Below are 21,119 nucleotides of genomic sequence, written 5' to 3' on the forward strand. Positions count from 1 at the left end.
TATGAAAATAAAATCACAAACAATGGCCAATAACAGCCAAACAATAAAATATTTCTAAAAATATATTTGATTAATAACCTTTCAGATTCATATTCATCTTGATATTCCACTGGAACTGTAAATCTTTTTAAACGATTCGCTCTGACATCAGAATCAGGATTCCAAAACAGATGTTCTTCCTAGAATAAATTGGAGGTAAAATACAATCAATGGAACTGACTAAGAATAACAGTAAAATTTAAGAATCTAAAGATTTATTATATAAAAAATAATAATAATAAAAATTTAAATAAAAAAAAAATTTAAAAAATTAATCAGAAAAATTACCAACAAAGATCTCATCATAAGCTCACAGTTATATACCCACAAAAATAGGTCATTCAAATATTGCATTAATATAGTCAAAGCAAGAAGCACCAAAAAATAAAAAAAAAGAGAGATAAAGAGATTGACTCAAAAAGAGCTCTCTAAATAAGAACCTCACACAAATATTTTGAATACATTTTAATTAACTATGTTATACTACTTTATTGATATTTTTCGTTTTTGATATTCTTCGTGTTTCCTTATTTGACCTTTTCTGAATTTAGTGTGGAGATTTTCCAGTCGATGGAAGAGGTTTTGATAGTCTCTCCAAAAGGTTTTCTACAACACAAAGTCAATGGAAAAATCCAGTGCCTTCCAAATGTGGTTGTAAATGGAAGAGGTAGTTGGAGGTTGTACTGTATAACAACTTTTTAAAAAATGCCGCATTATCATGAAAATCCACATAAAAACAAAAGATTATAACAAGAAGTAAAACATCAAAAGTAAAATCGACCTTTGTTCTCGAAAGAAAATTTTAAAGATGAACATCTCAATTTTCCAATTACTGTATTTTCAAGAAAAAGGTGAAGAAAAAAAAGAGTAAATTGGAGAAATGGAATCTCCTTACAGAATAAATAAAAAAAATACCCAAAAGAGAAGAAATAAAAATTCTTTTAATTGCTACATGTTAATAAAAATGTAGATAAAAACAAAAAAATTTTTTAAAAGAAAAAAGACTAGATAGAAACCGAAACAAAAATAGTTTTTAATTTTAAAACGAAAAATTTAAAGCTAAAAATCTTAATTTAACTTTTTTACATTTCAGTATTTTCAGAAAAAAGTTACGATAAAAGAATAACGTTTATTTGAATAATTAAAATGCTGATAAAAGGAAAAGCTAAAAAAAAGAGAGAATGAAGAAAAAAATTTCTTATTTCTTAAAATGTAACTTAAATGTAGAAAATCACAGCTTCTTTTCTTCCGGTTACATGTCTTACCATGCACAGAACAAGTGACAATAAAAGAATAGTCTTATCAGATACACTTGGTTAAAATGCAGCTCTATAATAAAAATAGTAAAAATTCTTAAAACAAAGAGTGTTGAAAACACAACTGAATTGACTTGCCTGAATATAAATAATAGAAAATCAGCAGTATAAAACATGTTGTTCAGTATAAATTATAAGTCTACTTTCACTTCTCTATATCTCCCATTTCCATTGCAAGCGCATGAATTTTAGAACTTAACAAATAATACGTAAAAACTATTTCTGAAAATGTATAGCAAAAAATACTATTTTAGAATATCCTTAATTTAATCAATTAAAATTTTAAAAAAAAAAACTTAAAAAATACTTTGCTGAACATTCAGCTGAATATTTGGGTAAATATTTGGCAAACGAGCCGAATACCAAATAGTGGCCCAGTATTCATTACATCCCTAACATAAATTATAAATAAATAAAAAGTAAGAAACAAATACATAATTATAAATACAAAAATAAAAAGCAATTATTTGCACAAGAATTGGAAAAATTTTAAAAGCTCAAAATAGCCATTATATATCTTATTTGTGATAAAGAACCAAAATTAGTTTAAGGAGAAATTTTGATTTTTAAAATAAATTGCTACTCCTGCCTGTTGAAGATGATTGATGAACTGCTACTATGGATTTTATAGTAAAGAATTTTTTAAAAAAATGTTTAAGAAATTGCTGCAGTATATATTTTTTTTATATATAAAAAATAGCTTTAATGTAAGATAGATTTATTTAGTCTAAATTAAGCTGGCTACATAAAAGTTACTGTAAATTTAAAGATTGGTTATTTTCCAGGATTTTAGCTTACCATATTAGCTAGCTATTCTTTTTTTAAACCAAATCAAACCAACTGACTTTGCAGGAATCCTAGTCATACACCACATGTTTTTAAATATGTCATAACTAAATTATATAAGACACACACTTTGGTAGGAATAATCTACTGATACTTACTTTTTTATAATAAGATTATTTTTAATTAGGACTAAACTATATTCTCAATTTTCCTAGAGGGTTGGAAAAGCATAATTATTTATTTTTTAGTTTGGTTGTTCAGTCTGTATTCTTTTTTATATTATTCCCATACCTGCTCTTTATTCAAATTTCTTGTCTAATGTTGCACCCCTGTTTTGATTTACTATTCAGGGGTCTGTCCAGGACAAATTTACTATCATTTAGCGGTACCTTTGCAAATTCAACTTTAGGAAAAGCGGTAGTTTCACAAAATACTTCTTCTTGAAATTTTATTTTTGTATCCCGAAAGAAATGATAAATCCATATTTTGAGCTAATTTTTTAATATAATTTTAAATTTTCACAAATTATGTCTAAATTTTCTCAAAAGAGGTACCTCTCAGAAAAACCTAGACAGACCCTTGCTATTTCATCCTTTCTCCGCCTTTCACTTTTCATTCCGAAACCTTTGATTTATCTGATAATAATGATGTATTTAAGATAAAGTAACTTTTTAAGCATGTGTTGGTATTAAATTAATTTATTTTATAGTAAACGTAGGTACTTATTCATGTATTCCTTAGCCTGAAACTTCAAATTTTTATTTTTACAAACTTTATCAACATTGAAACATTTTTGTACATATTTTAATGCTTAAAGTTATTAAAATTAATTTAAAAACCTTCAGGGGCCACAATTTAGAATGTATAGGCAATGGTTTTAAAAATAGGTAACAGCTTTACACAGTATTACAGTTACTTTGTTACACAGTACAAATAACCTCAAAGTAATGATAGGACCATGAAAAAAAATGTTTTGTATTAAACTTTTTGTATATTGCATTCTTTGAAAGAAAATTTGGAAAAGTCCTCAATAAATTTATGCTAGAAATTATTGACTCACCCCAGATCTTTTATCCTTGATGAAAATTTCACCATCCCAGTGACCTTCAATACTAGATAATGTTTCTTTACCAAGTTTAATTTTTCCTGTGACTAGATTAGAATATTCAGATCCTCCAAGGAAAGGCTGTTTAAATAAACATACAAATGTAGTTAAGCATTTAGAAGAAAACATTGTAGCAATTAAGTCACTTTCAGGAAAATATGCATGCACAATACAGAAAGTCCCATAATCACTCTTCTCATCTTATTTAATAAGTTCAGAATCCTTCTCAAAAAAGAAAAAAAAATTTAGTATTTGAACGAGGGATTCAAATTGGAGTTCTGTTTATCACAATGATTTATTAGATTTCTGTATTTTTTTTTCTTCTCATACTTGTTTATAATTATTTTCAAATATAATTTTTTTTGCATGTTTTTTTTTTAATACTAGATTTTTGTCAAAATTCTAAATCTTTATAATAAAGAGATTATGGAGCATACTTTGCATAATTATTTCTCAAATAAAAATATGATATTTATATTTACATATATATTCCATTACTTATAAAAATGTTTATAAGTAATGAAAATACAAATTCAGTTAAATGAAGTTGCAAACATGATAATATTAAACAGCATTTTAAATTTGATTAGTCTACAAAAGAATTTCAGGTAAACAATTTCAGAAACATTAAATTAACACTACTAACTGAATAAATAATTTAATTTGAGTGCCTTTTAAAAAAGTAACATTGAATTTAATAAGTGACTCTTAATAGATTGTTCTCATTTTAAGTCAATCATGTAGAGTATTTTTTTAAATAAATCAGATATTCCACTCCGGTAAAACTATATATAGTTTAAATCTACGTAAATCATGAGAATTGGTGAATTAAGATTCATAAAAATCATTTTTTTGCACATTTATTTAAAAACTGCAATAAGAATATATGAATGTAATAACTACATAAAAGTAATAATTATCTATAACAATAAGTGAAACTTCACTTGATCATAGAAACATAATTCTATTGCTCAAATAGAAAATGCTTTTATGGTTATAAATGTTATGTTAAATGGAAATTAAAGCTAAGTTAATAGCTACTTAAAAAATTGTATTTTCATTAGGTGCTTATTCATCCTTGTTTCAAAAAATATTATTTATTTTTTAAAAATCACGAAATAATATTTTCAATTAAATGTAAAACACAATTTTAAAATATAAAAAAAAAAGCAAAAGCCTCTTAACTGACTATCGTTACTTCTTGCCCACGTCCTCATGTATTATTCATACCAATGACAAACTGCAAAACTTTAATAATATCATGTTCATTTACATGGTTCTACTTCCAACAGTAATTAAATATTTTGATATCACAATCTAGAATCAAATATGAAAAAAGGTTTTTCTCAATCTCAAAATGCATAATCAGTAATGCATAAAAAATTACTCATTAAAACTCTGAGATCTAATTGTTAAGAGGAAAAATTTTATAAAATTTTAAAAAAAACTATGTAACAAAAGATGCTTTTTGCTTTTGCAAGTTGGGTAATCGAAAACAAGATTTTAATATAAAACATTTTGCTTTCAAAATAAATTTGAACTAAAAAAAGACTTGTATACCTATGAACTTGATTTGAATGTCTAACTTATGACCATTCATGTCTTAGTAGCGTATAAAATTAAATACAGAAAAGAAAAAGAAAAAAACAGAAATAAGAAAGAAAGAAAAAAAACACCAATTAAAATAGCAAATAGATAAAAAAATAATAATGCTTTCAAGTTTTAAAATTATGGTAAACAAACTTTTAATCATAAACATAGTTAATTCATTTAAAGAACATAGTAAATAATAAATTGTTCGAGATTAACAATGAACAATAAAATTTTACTACAAAGCATTACTTTTAATTTGAACTCCAGTTCCGTATGATAACCTGTTTTTTCACAACATATATCTACTTTTCCACCAAGTTCCAATGTAAGAGTGCCCATCAAAATGCCTTTACAATGAGCATATGGCATTGTGATAGTATAATCTTCTCCTCTGGTTAAAAGTGTTAAATGAGCAGTACCATCCATTATGGCAGATATAGAATTTCCTGTGAATAAAAGTTGTTTTAGACACAAGTTTAGAACAAAAAGTTTTTAGAAGACAATAACAAATTTGATTGTTATATCACTAAAAAAATATTATTTGAAAATATACAGTTGGTGTCCAAAAATGACCAATATTTTGAAAATAAATTAAAGTGGAAAAGAAATAGAAATGCAAAGTTTGACGCGTTCTGCATTAGTAACCAGTTAAATTGCTCCAATTGAATTTAAGTTCAAAATTTGTTACGAGACAATGTTATAGACTAAAAATCATAAAACAATGCTTTCTGTGGCATATTGGGCCAATTCAACAGAAATATTTGAAAAATCTTACATTATTTGTCAGATTATTCTAACAGAAATATTTGGGGGAAAATAAAAAATTGTCAAACAATTTCACTGGAAATATTTGAACAGGATTTTTTTGTCCTGAGAATGCACCACATTATTGACGTAAATAGAATCTCTAGTAGCTTTGTTGTTTCTTTTAAAAAATTTCAAAAACATAAAACTTTTTCAGGGATTTCACTCAATTACAGAAAAAATAATTCACTGACTTTTTCAGGTATATCAGGAAATTTCAATGAAAATTCATACCATATTTTAACTATACCATGCAACTTTTCATTAAATAGCTTTGGTTTTCCTTTTACATCAAATAATAGATTTTGTGAGCAAAAACATAACAGAATGAGAATGGAAACATGGAAAAATTTCACTAAAAAGTGGAATTTTATAAAATTGTAAGAGATATTAAAATTATTTAACTTTAATCTCAATATAACTGATTACCGTCACCAACAAATCTGAAACTGGTTATTTTCCAGGTTATGATAAAGGAATTTTCCAGGTTTTTTGCAAAAAATTTAGACTTGCTCTGACTATTCCCTACTTTTTAAAGTTAAACAAAAAAAATTCCCTGACAATTCCAGGTTTTCCCTGATCTGTGAGAAGCTCTGTTTTTATTTATACATGGGGTCTAACAGCGTGCATAATTTTGGTTAATAGCATCATAAAACAAAGACATACTAAGAAAAAGGATATGTAAATTACAATTATCAAATGTAATGCAAAGTATAAGGCAATGACTAAAAAACTTTTAAAATAGTTTTACTTGAAAATAACTTACCGTAAAACCTAGATTTTGCTAATATACTTCCATGTATGCAGAAACCATCATGGCGATTGCTAACGTAAAATGCTGAAACAGGCGGATGATGAGATACCTATAGAAGGAAATATGTTTAAAAAATTATCGTCATACTAAAACTAATAACTCAACTTAGGTACAGCATTAAAAAAATAAGGATTTTCTCCAGCAGTAAGTAAGTTTGAAAAACAATTTGTAGAAACAGAAAAAAAATTGAGTGAAAATTCTAAGATACATAATTCTAAGAATTAGCTTTATATTTGTAAAATACGATGAGAAGAGATTTACAGTATTAGCTCTAAATGGCAAATATTTTAAATTTTTAATCTTGGTGAGACATTAAACAGATAGAAAAATCTCACCTGTTCTGCGATATAAAATGTCCGTGAATCTATTTCAGAACTTTGCCAAAAGCATCTAAACATTTCTCCTAGAATTGGATTGTATGGCTTTTTTAAACCTTTAGGTTTCTTGTAAAATCCCGAAAGGTAAAACTTTGTAATCAGTTTCATTCTAGTAAAAGGATCGTCTTCATGTACAGCTCTGTAATAATAAGGCATAAGTTAAACATTTAAAAGACACCAGACACTAATTCAGAATTTAAAATTTAAAAAAAAAATATTCATACTTAGCTATAATATCTGAATGATAGTAGTAATCAGACAATTTATCTAAAAATGAACGAGGTTCTAAAATGAAAGTTGGAAGAACAACTTTTGACAGATCCATACCGGGTCTAACCTAAGAAATGAATAAATAAATTAGATAGTATAAAAAATAACTGTCTGGACAAACTATTTTATCCAATGCTTACATCTTGTAGCAATGAAAGGAAGAAAAATGGACATTAAAAGCTTTGAAATTATAACACATTCTATTAAATGAACTATATCAAGTCGGACTGTATGATGGATGACTCAAGACTATGAATTTTCCACAAGAAAACCTCAGCACCTTTATTTGATATTAAGAGAATACTTTCTAACATTTTAAAGACACATCTCACCTAAACCTTTTTAAAACTAATGACACTCATTTATGTAAAACATGCATAATTTTTAATGCTTAGAATATGAATTATTCCATAAATGAAAGCAAAATTACAACTTGTTTAGGCCACAAAATATATTACAACCCTCACACCTATCAAATATCAAATATGCATTGAGAAAAATTGAGAAAATTTCTTTTAACATTTCTTTCATGCAACAGTATACTATAAACGAAAACAAAATTGAAATTAAAACAAAACCCTTAGCGTAACATTGTAGTCAATAAGAGAAAAACATTAAAAAATGGTACAGTAGGGAACCGATTATCCGGAACGATTGGGACCATCGCTATTCCGGATAACTGATTTTTCCGGTTTTCTGAATCGCCACAAAAAGGCTTTTTTTTTTATTGTTAAACCCAACTAAAAAAAAAAAAATATTTGGAAATAATCTTAAAAAGATGAAAAAACTATGAAGTAATACACTAATGATTATTTCCAAAATGATGGTAGGGTAAACATCTTTCAAAAAAGAAAGAAAAATCCGAAAATCTTACGAGGAAAAAAAAATTTGCTTTTTTTTAAATGGCGGGAAAATTGATCGAATTTTGTTCTGGTTTTTTGGTTTTCAGGTTTTCTGATTTCCGGATAACGGGTTCTGTACTGTAGAAACTGACTAGATAAGTATTAGCCAGAAAGAAAAATTAATTAAAACTACTTTATAAACCAAGCTAAAAAAGTTATAAAATTGAGAATTGAGGAATAAAATAAATTGTTAAGAAAAGTATAAAAATTTCATATCATAATATAACGGGAAACAGAGATTCCTTAAACATTGATGCTCCTTTGAACACTGATGTTAAAAACTTCAAATGGAGAAGAAAATAAATTTTTCTAAAAAGCTTATCAAGAAAATATAAAACACTACTTATTTTAATCAGAAGTAAAACAGTGCTACATAAAACAAAACTAAATAAGAAATAAATAAAAAAAACTGTGGGTAAACTCTTTGCTCCATTGCAAATTCTTTATTTTTTCCTACACACTTTCCAGGAATAAAATAGGTTTGCTCATTGAGAAAATATTTAAGTCTTTAGGTTTTCTACATTAACAAAAATAAACATATCACATAGAAATTAATCACAAATAAATTTTCTTTAGGCAAAACTCATGATTTAAAATCTAAAAAGGAACATGTCCTTCTTAAGTGTAATAAGTGAAATTGATACAATAGTACTCTCAATCTAATGAAATAAAAACTAGAAAATGTATTCTAAGACAAGATGAATGTGCAGCTGATGAAAAATTGCAATCGGCAACACTAAATTATACATTACTTAAAATTAAACCTGGAAATATGATATATCTTAACTTTACACTAAGCTAGATATGATATATTTTGATATGATCACAATTTAAAATAAAGTAAACTACTTAAACAAAAAAACAAACCTGTTTGACTAGAGTCCAAATCAAAGATTTATTTTCTTCAGCAACTTCCTCAGTTTGACCAGCATCTCCAGCCTAGATAACATAATGAAAAAGTTAAAAAAAAAAAAAAAAAAAAATAACTTAAAAATTAATGTTATCATAAATATTTAGAAATCAAAACTTAATTTTTTGTGGTTTCCGTGGATTACCATTTCGCAAAAATTGAAAATATGTAATGACTTTTGACTCTTCTGCTTTAATTATTTAATAATAATAATATTAATACTAACAAACTTGAAAATTACATTAATCCTTGAAAATTATGACTTTTATGAGAAAAACCATTGGACTGATTGCTAAATGATATTTTTTTCAATCACAAGTTAATCACAAAACTAAAATTTAAAATGTTTTAAATGTCACTTTTCTCATCCTTTATTTTGAGTTAAAAAAACAAACTCTAAGTGATATCTCAATAACAGGTGATTAAGGGACTAGTTCTGTAACACTGAGCCAATGAAGCACGTATTATTAACACTATTGCAGTGTGTAAAGAGTTAAAAAATAGTTCAATTGGTGCCAAAGAGTGAGAAATTCTTCCTTTTCCTTTTTAAGTAAACAAACGATTTAGAGTAAATAAAATGTTTTGACATTAAACTTTATTTTATTTACAACTAGCATCAATTTTATTGCAAGTTGACCACTCAAATCAGATTTAAAATTTCCAGATCAGCTTTTTTTTCCCCAATAAGTGTAGGATGGGTATAAGAAAAGCATCCGTACTATAAAGCATTTTATTTAAAATGTTATTTATTATTTTTTTTCATACATTACTTTGTAAAAATAATTTGACTAAATTTATTTTAACAACTTAACAAGATCTTATTTTCATTTTTTAAATTTTTAATGCTTTGGTACATTAATTTTTAAAAAAATTAAGATAGTGGAGAAAAATAATATGTATAGCTTGTAGAATATATTGTTTTTATTGAATAAAAAATGTTTTAATGTGTTATTTTGAGTAGTTTTTGTGCACAGTGTACCAAATGGCAAACACAGAGTGCTCCAAAACACCTTGGATGAGTATTGTTTAATATATTTTCCTTTAGCAAAAAATAAATAAAATAATAATTCCAGGCAACTACACATTTTCTTAACAATAACAAAGGTCTCTTAACAAAGGTCTTCCAAGAACTTGGCTTGAATTCTTAAAACTGCCCCATTGAATAGCAATGCACACTTTCCATGTGTGATTTGATTGGTTGCAAGTTGCAACTATGTATGAGTATCAAAACAGTAGCTCCCAGTGTGGCGCTTGTTTAAATGGCAAAGTTTTGATATATAATTACGCAGATAAGTGGAGAAGTCTAACTACAGAAAATCAAATACATGCAGTAGACTAAGTTACATAAAATGAGTACTTTCACATATTTTTAATAACTATTATTGAACATTGTTACAAATGATAATTATAACAATGCAGTTTAATGCTAAAGACAGGGATGCTACTCGCAAAATATCAAATTGTCTCACCAGAAATTGCATTTCGTCTCAGTTAAAATCTCTTTTTGGCTCAGTTTGTCTCAGTTAAAATTACTTTTTTACTCAATTTATCTCAGCTAAAATGATTATTAATCAGTTTGATAACAATATAAAGATAATTTTCAGGATCCATAAAACCATTAATAGCATACTAGGAGTACTACAATTATACATACATTCACTATTGCTAGGATTTTAAAAAACCTGCATATAATTGATTATAAGAGTCCACAAAATTGTTTTATGGACTCTGTTGTTTTCATATATATTGCATTTATCATTTATGCCAATGAATAGTATCTGTTCCAGAATTTTACAAAGTAAATTTTAACTTTCTTATTTTTTAAAATATAATGGTGCTAACTTTCTAAAAAGAAATATCTATTTAGTTTCAGTAATTCAAAAGGGAAAATACCCATTTTATTTTGAGCTCAAATTTCATCTCAAAATATATAACTATTCAGTTACAATGGAAGGTCTACAGATTTCAATAATTAAAAGAGAAATTCAGTAATTAAATAATGAGAGTTTAAGAAAATGCAAATAACACAAAAAAAAAAAAAAAAACACTCTGATAGAATTCAGGAGGTGCAGTGAAATTTTGAAATATTTTAGGTAGAAATTTTTCAAGAAAATTTTAGGGAGCACTTAATAGCCAAAAATTAGCATATATACATTTTTATATCAAAACAGAAATATATAAAAACTATTATAAACAATTTAAAAAGACACATATAAATATAATTTTCTTTCTAAAATGACTTGCATCCTTTATTAAGTATAAAAGTAAACTTTTTAGTTAATTGGCATTGACTAGTAGATTGTACTTTCTTGCATTCACAAGATCAGTTAGTTGACTATGTTCTTTTAATTTATATAGCTAAATATACAATCATAAAATGTGATTATGAATGCACTTAGTAATTGTTTAAATGCAACAACTGTAGAAAAATATATCACATCTTTACAGTAACTAATTCAAGAAAAAACTTAATCCTACTTCTTTCTAGAATCGTGATACTGGATTTTAAAATTGCGTGAATATGAATTGCGATTTTGGGTTTTAAAATCGTGTGAATATGAATCACGATATTGGAATACAAAATCGTGTGAATATGAATCACGATATTGGATTTTAAAATAGCGTGAATATGAATCGCGATTTTTGATTTTAAAATCGCGTGAATATGAATCGTGATATTGGATTTCAAAATCGCGTGAATATGAATCACGATATTGGATTTTAAAATCGAGTGAACATGAATCGCGATTTTTGATTTTAAAATCAAGTGAATATGAATCACGATATCGGATTTTAAAATCACTTGAATATGAATCGTGCGGTTGGATTTTAAAATCGCGTGAATATGAATCGCGATTTTGGATTATAAAATCATGTGAATATGAATCACACTGTTGGATTTTAAAAACACAAAAATACAAATCACGATATTGGATTTTAAAATCGCGTGAATATGAATCACGATTTTGGATTATAAAATCACGTGAATATGAATCGCGTTACTGGATTTAAAAAACACAAATCACGATATTGGATTTTAAAATCGCGTGAATATGAATCACTATTTTGGATTTTAAAATCGCGTGAATATGAATCGTGCGGTTGGATTTTAAAATCGCGTGAATATGAATCACGATTTTGAATTTTAAAATTACGTGAATAAGAATAGCGCTGTTGGATTTTATAAACGCGAAAATACAAATAGCGATATTGAATTTTTAAATCGCGTAAATAAGAATCACAATGAATAATTTTTAGATCACGTGAATACGAATCGCAATGAGTAATTTTTAAATAGCGTACAAATACGAAAAACGAGATCTGATATTACAACTGCGTGATAACGAATCGCAATATTGGATTTAAAAATGCGTGAATACGAATCGCGACGTTGGATTTTAAACTCGCGAGAATACAAATCGCGATATGGAATTTTTAAATTGAGTGAGTAGGAATTGCTAGTACGATTTTTAAACAGCGTAAAAAAATCGCAACACATAAGTTTTAAATCAGTTAAATACGAAAATCGATGATTGATATTAAAATCGTCTGATTAAAAATCGCGTTTTAGCATATTCCAGCGCAGTTCCTAATATTTAAAATTCCGAAAATCAGCCAAACGAAAAAAAAAAATCAAATATCGGTGGTCGAAACGAAACGCTTAGACTCCTTTCCACTCTATAGCGGAAGTCGCGGGAATCCGACTATCGTTCCGGCGGCTTGGGTTTCTCTAATTGGCCTCCCTAAAAATTTTAATTTTTGGAACATGGTCGAAAATTTTAAAAATTGGGAGATTTCCGCTTTTTTGTGGAAGTCTTTCATCCCGTGGAGACGTGAACGGCAAAATGATCTCCAGTGACTCACGGCGATGCGGATTAATATTTGAAACTGAATTCAGGTTTGCCAAATTTTGGACGTTTTGTCTCAGAATGGCGCAGCTTTGGCAGAAACTGAGCTGAATGTCGCAAAATGGCGCAGTTATGCCGTTTTGTCTCAGTTTGTCGCAAATGGCGCAGGCGTAGCATCCCTGTAAAGAAATAAAGCTTGTTGTGAGAAATGGAAATGAATTCATAAATACTCACTAAACCAAATTCTTCCACTCCATTGGCCATGTAAGGAGTTTCTACTGGAGGTGTTTCAATATCTTCTACAGGATGAGCTTCTGATTCTGAGTCAGTAGAATGTATGCTATGAATACCATCAATATCAATATCAATTTCTTTATTATCATCAGTATGAACATCATCATCCAAATCTAAAGTAAAAGAAAAAAGCAAAGAATTGTGAAATGTTTTAAATATTACACTCCTTCCTCAGGTGGAATTATACAAAATTTAAAAAGATTTAGCACTAGCCTAAGATGTAAAACAAGATTTTCAGATAATGCACAGAGTGACAGAAAAATCTTGTCTCAAGTAAACCAAACATAACTTGTTACATAATAGCAAAATATTATATTTATATTAGATTCAGTGACAATATTCGGATTGATGTTATGAAATGAAATTAAGAAAGAAAACTGGGTAAGAAACAATATAAATGAAGTAATCTATATCAATATTGCTCATATAGCATGCGTATTATTTCCTATACTTTAACATTACATTCAATTCATTGAATTGCTTAAATGATTCTTTGAGTTGGTTAGTCAATTCATTTGAGCAGTTTCATATCTTTTAACATTCAGAGAACTGTCTCGTTCAACGAATCTATTCTTTTCCATTGTATCTTTTTTTCTCACATTAAGGGATACGTACAGGGGGCTATTAAACGTTTAATAAGAGATAGTCTGTTTGTTTTTATCAATTTTAGGTTTAAGATACTTTTTAAATTTTTTTAAACTAAAAAATAGTTTTGGGTAATATTTTTTTGATATTTAGAGTAGAAATTTTTTTCATATTGAAGGAGATTTTATTTAAAAAAAAAAATTTTAAAAGGGATATTTTCAGTCAAATCTATTATATTTTCAAATGTTTTGAAATAAACATTCTTTTTAAGAAAAAATTCGTCAAAAAAAAAAAATGGTTTCTTAACGCTGAAAATTATTTTCAAACTAATATCTTTACATGTCTTGATGTTTTTGTCTTTAAAAATGTCAACAATTAACTTTTTTAACAATTTTATATCAATATTTTACTAAAAACATGATTATTAAACTGAATTCCTATCGCTGCACAAAGAAGCCCCATTTGGGGGCTACTTTGTGCAAGGTATGTTTTGACTTATTATTCGTAAATATTACATACAAATAATGCCAATATTGATCAAATTCAATCGTCTGAGTCCAGTTATGAATATAATATCGATAAATTTTACTAAAGTTTGAATTAACATAGTTTTTTTACATGTCAAAGTTCAAAAACTGTGAAATCCTGCACAAAGTAGCCCCGAATGACGGTACTATAATAGTTTGAAAATATTTGAAAATTTAGTAACATATTAACTAAGTTCATTGCTACGCCCAAGAATATGTCAACAAAAATAGAGCTGAAGTCCTTTGCAGGTACTTAACGTTGATCTATTCAAATACCTTGCATATTAATAAGCCAAAAAAAAAAATGAAATACACGCTAATTTAAATTATGTGGTATTGTATTATATAACATTTTTTAAAATATTAAAATTATAAAAATAGGCTTTACCATGATCCTGGAAATGTTTTTCAGGATCGATTTCTTTCCAAGTAGGTAGTGGTTCTTGAGAAGATGAAGTGGTAGGAATTGTACCATGAGGGGTGGATGACTGGGGTTCTCGCCCACTCATAGTTCGCATTAGTAAGGATGAACATCGTAATGCAAGTTCTAGGGCATCCATCCAGCATTTTCCAGCCTGCTCAGAGGGTGCTCTAAAAATTAAATGAGCTACCGGAAGTGGTTGAACAAGAGCACCAATTGTTTCCCCTTTTGGCCCCTAAAAACAATAATAAACTTTATAATTCAAAAACAAACAAAAATTTAAATTTTTAAGAAATTTGAAAGTTCCACAAACTTAATTTAAGGTATGATTAATATACACTACAATAAAGGAAGAGGCAGGCACTTTGAGTTTTTGACATTTTTTAAATCTCTCAAGAAATAAAAGAATTGTTTTTTAACTTTAGAGATACTTAGTTCATGCATTCAGAGGTTTGGGAGACTGACAATAAATTACGAAAGAAAACAAGTATTTTTCAACACGCTATGCTAGAAAATCAAGCAACAAACTTGTAACTAGTATTGATTACTTTAGATGTTACTTTTAATAACTGCATAAAATTTCATAAACCTAGAGTAAATATTAGTGGAGATATAGACATTTTTATAAAAAATTAATTTTTTTACCATATGTTTTATGGATATAACTTTATAAACATTCAATGGAATAAATTTTTTTTAAAGCAATTTAAAATTAATTACAAAACTAGTTATTTAAAAATATTAAAATATTATTAAAAACTGTGCAAGATATAAGTATTTAAGGCAGTTCTTTTATACTGCGGATCGTGGAAAAAATATAAAAACCTTTTTTCTTAATTTTGTAGTGAATCGTATTTGGCAACCAATAAAAAAAATTTGATTTAAATCTATTATATATAATTCTCTTACGTGGCTCCCAAATTTTGACTGTATTTCTTTTCCGCTGGTGGCAACAGTTTTCATTTTTAAAGAAGTACTTTGTACAACTAAATAAGATTCTTTTCACAACACTTAAATAAATATTTACTTTATTTTCTTCAAATATACAGAAAACAGTCGGCAAAGAATTCTGTTAGGTTAAAAAACATTTCGCTAAAAAAATTACGAATTCTAAAAGAAATAAAAATAAACAACTTAAAAAATAAAAATGCTGTTGCCAGCCGTAGAATTTTTTGAAAGTTAACTTAGCAACATAAATCAAAATTACATACAAGCGCAACTAGATCAAAATTATGATACCTGAGAGCTTGACGTAACAAATCCTTCAATTCTATAAGTATTGTATCGCCAAATGCCCAGATTAACAATTGTGTTTTTAAAGAAATTCTATAAAAAGTCTTAAATAAAAAAACTTCTATCCAGCTACTTCTACAGCTGCTTCTTGAAGAACTTGGCTCATTGATTAAAAATATTGTTTTAATATTACAGTACTAACTTTACTTCTACTTACATTATTGTTATGACCCTCTTTCATTACATTTTACAACTTCATGCTAAATCTGAGGACTTTAAGTTGTTTTGTGGTTGAATACTGACATTTAGAAATGTGTACATAAAAAAAAATTAATATTTAGAGGTTAAGAGTTGCCTCCCTTAAAAAAATTTGAATTGTTGACACTGAATTTAATCATTTTTGTGAAAAATTGAATTGTATTGCTGACATCAAAACTAAAAATATTGTGTTTCAACTTAACAATACTACCTTAATTTTTACTTATATAATTACTATGATCCCTTTTTTATATATATATATATGTATATATGCATTTTAGAACTTCATATTAAACTTCTGTTGTGTGTCTGAATACTGACATTTAGAACAAAATTTAGGTTTAGATTTGCCTCGGAGAAATTTGAATTATTAACAATGAATTAAGCAAGATATATTTTAACTGACAAATACTATATTATACTTTTAACTTTTTCTATGACTATACTCATTTTCTTACTCTTTTCTTTGTTTTTTATATATTTTATATTTCTGTGATAAAATAAAAAAACTTATAGTTGTTCTGCTTCTGAACACTGATGAAAACACAAAATGTTGGGCTTCATCAACAATCAAAAATATATACATTTATTTTACAAATTCCATATTATTAGGGTGGTGCCCTTCAGAAAATTAAAAATACAAAATTATCTTCATCGAAGCCGATGAAGCCATCCGGCATTCAGTGGCAGACTACTATTTCATATTGTTTTATAACACATGGCTTTAGCCCTCTGGTGGGAAAGACTTTAAAACAAAACTTACAACAGTTACTTTTCTCAACAACTGAAATTTAGAATAGTGTGATTAAGCAAAATATGTGAACTGTTTGCAATTTCAAATTAATATTGAAATGTACAGGTTTAGAATTTTCTACAGTGAAAAGTTTTCGGAACATCAGTATTCAAAAAAGTATACAAAAGCTAGACGTTAAGAACGTATCCAATGAGCGAGCAAAGCGAGCATTGGATTGCGAAGCAATCCGAAATGAACTGCGAAAGCAGTTCCGGGGGTTGGCGAGCGCCAGCGAGTAGGGGGCAAAGCCTCCTAGTATCTTAATAATTTAAAAAGCTTCAAGCAATTCTCAAGGTAGTTTTTGTACTTTTTAAAAGAAAGTTTAAAAGTATAAGGGGTTTTAGTGAAATTTGCACTATTAAACAAAAATTAAAAATGAGACCGGCATTGTGAGGGATCATCCCCCATTAAAGGTTTTCTACCGCATGTTTTGTTTTCTCATACCATCATTAAGGACAATTATTTAGGTATTATCATTGGTGATTAAATTTTGTTTCATGAAACAAAATAAAATTTGTGGAAAACCCATGATCGTTCTGAGCTTTCTTTTAAAAAGTATAAAGACTACTTATAAAATTGCTTCAAATTTTTTAAACTAAGATATTCAAATTAAGATGTTTACATTGATTGGCAAATTTGATTTCCTAGAAAATAAAGAAATTTTTTTTTAAATATTCTTTACACATGCACAGCATAAAAGAACTACCTTAAATAATTATATCTTGCACAGTTTTTAACAATTTTTTTTTTAAATTTTAAATAAATAATTCTGTAATTAATTTTAAATTATTCCAAAAATAGGGTTTGATTCCATTGAATATTTATGAAGTTATAGCAAAAAAACCTAAGTCAAAAAATGAGTTTTTTTTTTTTTTTTTTTTTATAAAAATGTCCATATTCCTATAAATATTTACCTTAATTTTACGAAATTTTATGTAGAAATTAAAAATAACAACTTAAGTAATCAATACAATTTACAAGCTTATTGCTTGATTTTCTAGCATAGCGTGTTCAAAAATACACTGGTTTTCTTTCGGAATTTAATGTTGGTCTCCCAAACCTGTGAAAGCTTTAAATCTTATTACTTAGTACGAAAAATCGCATGAACTAAACATCTCTAAAGCCATAAAATAATCTTTTAAGTATTTCTTGAGGAATTTAAAAAAATATCAAAAATTCAAAGTGTCTCTTCCATTATTGTAGGGTAGGGTAAAGTGCTCCAAATATTGGTAGTTTATGGCAGTCGTAATCTAAGAAATAGCTCTTAATTCATGAGGATTTTCAATATAAATATTATTTCAATAAAGTTTTTGGGAAATAATCATTAATATTTTTCATTTTTGCTTTTATAAAAAAAATCAGTTTCAAATTGGAAAAACACTGATTCAAATTTTCCTTATCTTTCCCCTTGAATTAGTTCCACTTTTCCTTCCCAATTTTCGTCTTTCATTACTGCTTTTTCTTGTTACACAATATCTATAAATGTAAAATCAATTTTTTTTTCATTCCAATTTTTTTTCTTTGCATTAGAAGCTAAACAAAACCTCAAATTTATATTAATCAGATAAAAAAAAAAGAATATTAAATTCTATCATTCAGATAAAAAAAGTATAGGACAACATTTAAAGCTTGAAAGCTAAAAAAATAAGTATATAGAAACACAAATTATATGGAATAAAAAATAATTAGCATTGATTTATACAAAAGTACTTATATTTCATTGTCTGAACAATAAAAGCTTTAAAAAAAAAAGAAGAAAAACTTAGAAATTAAGATAAAAGTTTTATCTACTGTACAAAAGAAGAATGATCAGTAATAGATTAAGCCATAGACTCATATATATTTTCCATTTCTCTTATCTAGAAACTGATTGAAAAATAAAAGACAAGAAACATATAAAATAACATTTTTGGTTTGAAAAAGGTTAAAAGATCAAGAAATCCTATTTTAAAAATATAAATAGCAAAATTGTGTAGTTCAGTATTGAAAATGTAAACAATATTTTTCAAAACAATTATAATTTCATTAAAAATACTTCTATGTATTTAAAACTGATGCAAATTATTACTTATTTCGATATTAAAATTTTTGAAGTGACATTCATTTAAAGTAAATCAGACCTTGGATGCCCAAATAGATTGTTCCATAGGATGATAAAGCTTGAAGCAAAATCCATCTTTTTTAGAAGGTCTCTCAATCAATTCACAGGCATTGAGTAGAACTGTTCCAACCCACTGACTACTCTGGAAATTAGAAAGGGATATTAAAATAACGTAATAAACACATAACTGTATATTAACCAAAAACTACGAATTGAAGAAACTGTTTTGATTATATATTGCACAGTAGAATAAAATTAGGAAATTTTATAACTATGCAGTGGCAGCATTTTAAATAGTGGCCCCTTTTGAAAACGTGTGATCACTTTTTCTAAAATTAAAAATTCTAATTTGTTAGAAAACAACAATTGATATTTATTAATACTTTCTTTTGAAGCCTTTCTCAAAATATGATAAATACTACTGAGTTGATTTCTAAAATGAAGAAAAATTTTCCAGATCTCTCCAAGTACTTCTAAGTAAAATTAAAGCATTGTATATCACATTTTTTTACTAATAAAATCTATGGTTTGAGTTTTTGAACCAAAAACACAACACAAAATTTGTGTTTTTTAACATTAAATTCATTCACTACAAAATAAATCTAAAATTATTATTATCATTATGCTAAAATTATATTAATTTGAGTAATTTTAAATATTATTAGTTATAAATTAAAAAAGGTGAAATGAAATTATTTTTAACTCTTATGAAACCTTTGATATCCTAACTCAGTCACCTCGAAATTTTGAACCACCATAAAATGACCTGACTGTTCCAAGGATGATTAGTGCTTTCCCATGTAATAAATAATATGATAAGTTGTAAGTGTGAGTTTCAGAACACATGGAGTGCATTTTTGGTGGAAAAAAAAGAGGTGATAAGGTGACGACTAACAAACAAATTTTTTATTTTGATTTTTTTTTATACATTAGTTGCCCTTTGGCTAGAAACAACTGCTAATTTTGCCCTATATATTGCACTAAAACAACAATACTACAAGGAAAACTACTAACATAATATTTCAAATATTTAAATATGAAAAAAATTATTAAAATACCAATGAAAAAAAATTAATTACTTTATGTGTTTTTGGACTTTTGTACAACAGAAGTAATCCAGGCTTCAAAACACACCACAGTTTGGTCCAGCCTTTTAAAGTTCCCCGTACTTTTAGCCAATCAGCTAATACAATTATTGTTGGATCTTTAAGAGTACATGACAACTCTTTAGCCACCCGCTTCTTTTCCCTTCTGTAATTTTTGCGCTGTGCCTGAATAAGAAGCAAAGGTTTAATTTACACAAAATAAAACACAATTTCAATTTCTTTTTTGCATTGGAGCTTACAAGAAACAGTAGTATGATTTACATTAAACAAGCAAGCTCTTTTCCTCTATACCAACACCTATAATATATTGCTATTTATTATGTACATGCACATAAATTTAAACCTGTAGAAAAAAATCTTATAGTAACACATTATATAAAACATGATAGGTAATTGTTAAAATGTGTAATCCATCTTAGCGCTATACTTGATACTTTCTTAAAACTTGACTATTCTGACACAAGATATGAAAAGGAATTTTTCTGCTATACAGCAAGAGATTTTTGTTACATTTGGCTCACTAAAAAATCTCTCATTTTAATAGCAATTGAATAATTTATCCAATTTACCAATATTACAATAATAACAGTATTATTTATCAACTTTCACATTGTCATTGTATCATAATAGACATTTAAGATTGATGTATTTATAAAATTATTTCTGTAAATAAACATAACTTCAGTACTGTATTAATGTACTAGTACTATACTAACATTGTCACTTTTCTTGCTATTAAGCGTTATTTATTTTTTAGTTTAATTTATTTCAAAATTATAATAAAACATTAACATATTCATATGATAATAAATATTCAACAACAATTTATTTGTTCTATTTCTTTTTTTCCCATGAATTCATGAATTGAAGAACTGATAAAGAGAATTATAAAAAAGTTTCATACAATTTTTTGGGTAGCTCTAAAATGCATTAATGCAAAATTGTGTCCTAGCATAAAATTCTCATTGATTAAATGAGCAACAAAAACGTCAAAACATTTTGTTCAATGTAATAACTTTAGTGGCTACTTCAAAAAG

The 21,119-nt window shown here is 26.8% G+C and overlaps 2 protein-coding genes across 9 annotated transcripts in view; one reads left to right on the top strand and one right to left on the bottom strand.

Annotated features, from left to right (window-relative positions):
* Window positions 1–21,119, top strand: part of RpS27 (ribosomal protein S27) — a 324,227-nt gene that overhangs the window by 48,771 nt on the left and 254,337 nt on the right. The gene's annotated exons all lie outside the window — the stretch shown is intronic.
* Window positions 1–21,119, bottom strand: part of Orp8 (Oxysterol-binding protein-related protein 8) — a 151,244-nt gene that overhangs the window by 13,445 nt on the left and 116,680 nt on the right. For all 8 annotated transcript variants that reach the window (XM_016074903.4, XM_016074904.4, XM_043045313.3 and 5 more), the window contains 11 exons: window positions 20,056–20,247; window positions 18,996–19,118; window positions 14,559–14,826; window positions 12,999–13,171; window positions 8,874–8,945; window positions 7,059–7,171; window positions 6,793–6,973; window positions 6,410–6,506; window positions 5,089–5,285; window positions 3,202–3,327; window positions 79–179 (listed from right to left, as the gene is read on the bottom strand). In XM_016074903.4, coding sequence (XP_015930389.1) covers window positions 79–179; window positions 3,202–3,327; window positions 5,089–5,285; window positions 6,410–6,506; window positions 6,793–6,973; window positions 7,059–7,171; window positions 8,874–8,945; window positions 12,999–13,171; window positions 14,559–14,826; window positions 18,996–19,118; window positions 20,056–20,247 — 1,643 coding nt within the window. The remainder of the gene's footprint in view (window positions 1–78; window positions 180–3,201; window positions 3,328–5,088; window positions 5,286–6,409; window positions 6,507–6,792; window positions 6,974–7,058; window positions 7,172–8,873; window positions 8,946–12,998; window positions 13,172–14,558; window positions 14,827–18,995; window positions 19,119–20,055; window positions 20,248–21,119) is intronic.

Source organism: Parasteatoda tepidariorum, chromosome 4, assembly GCF_982258835.1.
Source record: "Parasteatoda tepidariorum strain Cologne lab strain chromosome 4, Ptep-v5.0, whole genome shotgun sequence".
NCBI classification, from domain to species: Eukaryota; Metazoa; Arthropoda; class Arachnida; order Araneae; family Theridiidae; genus Parasteatoda; species Parasteatoda tepidariorum.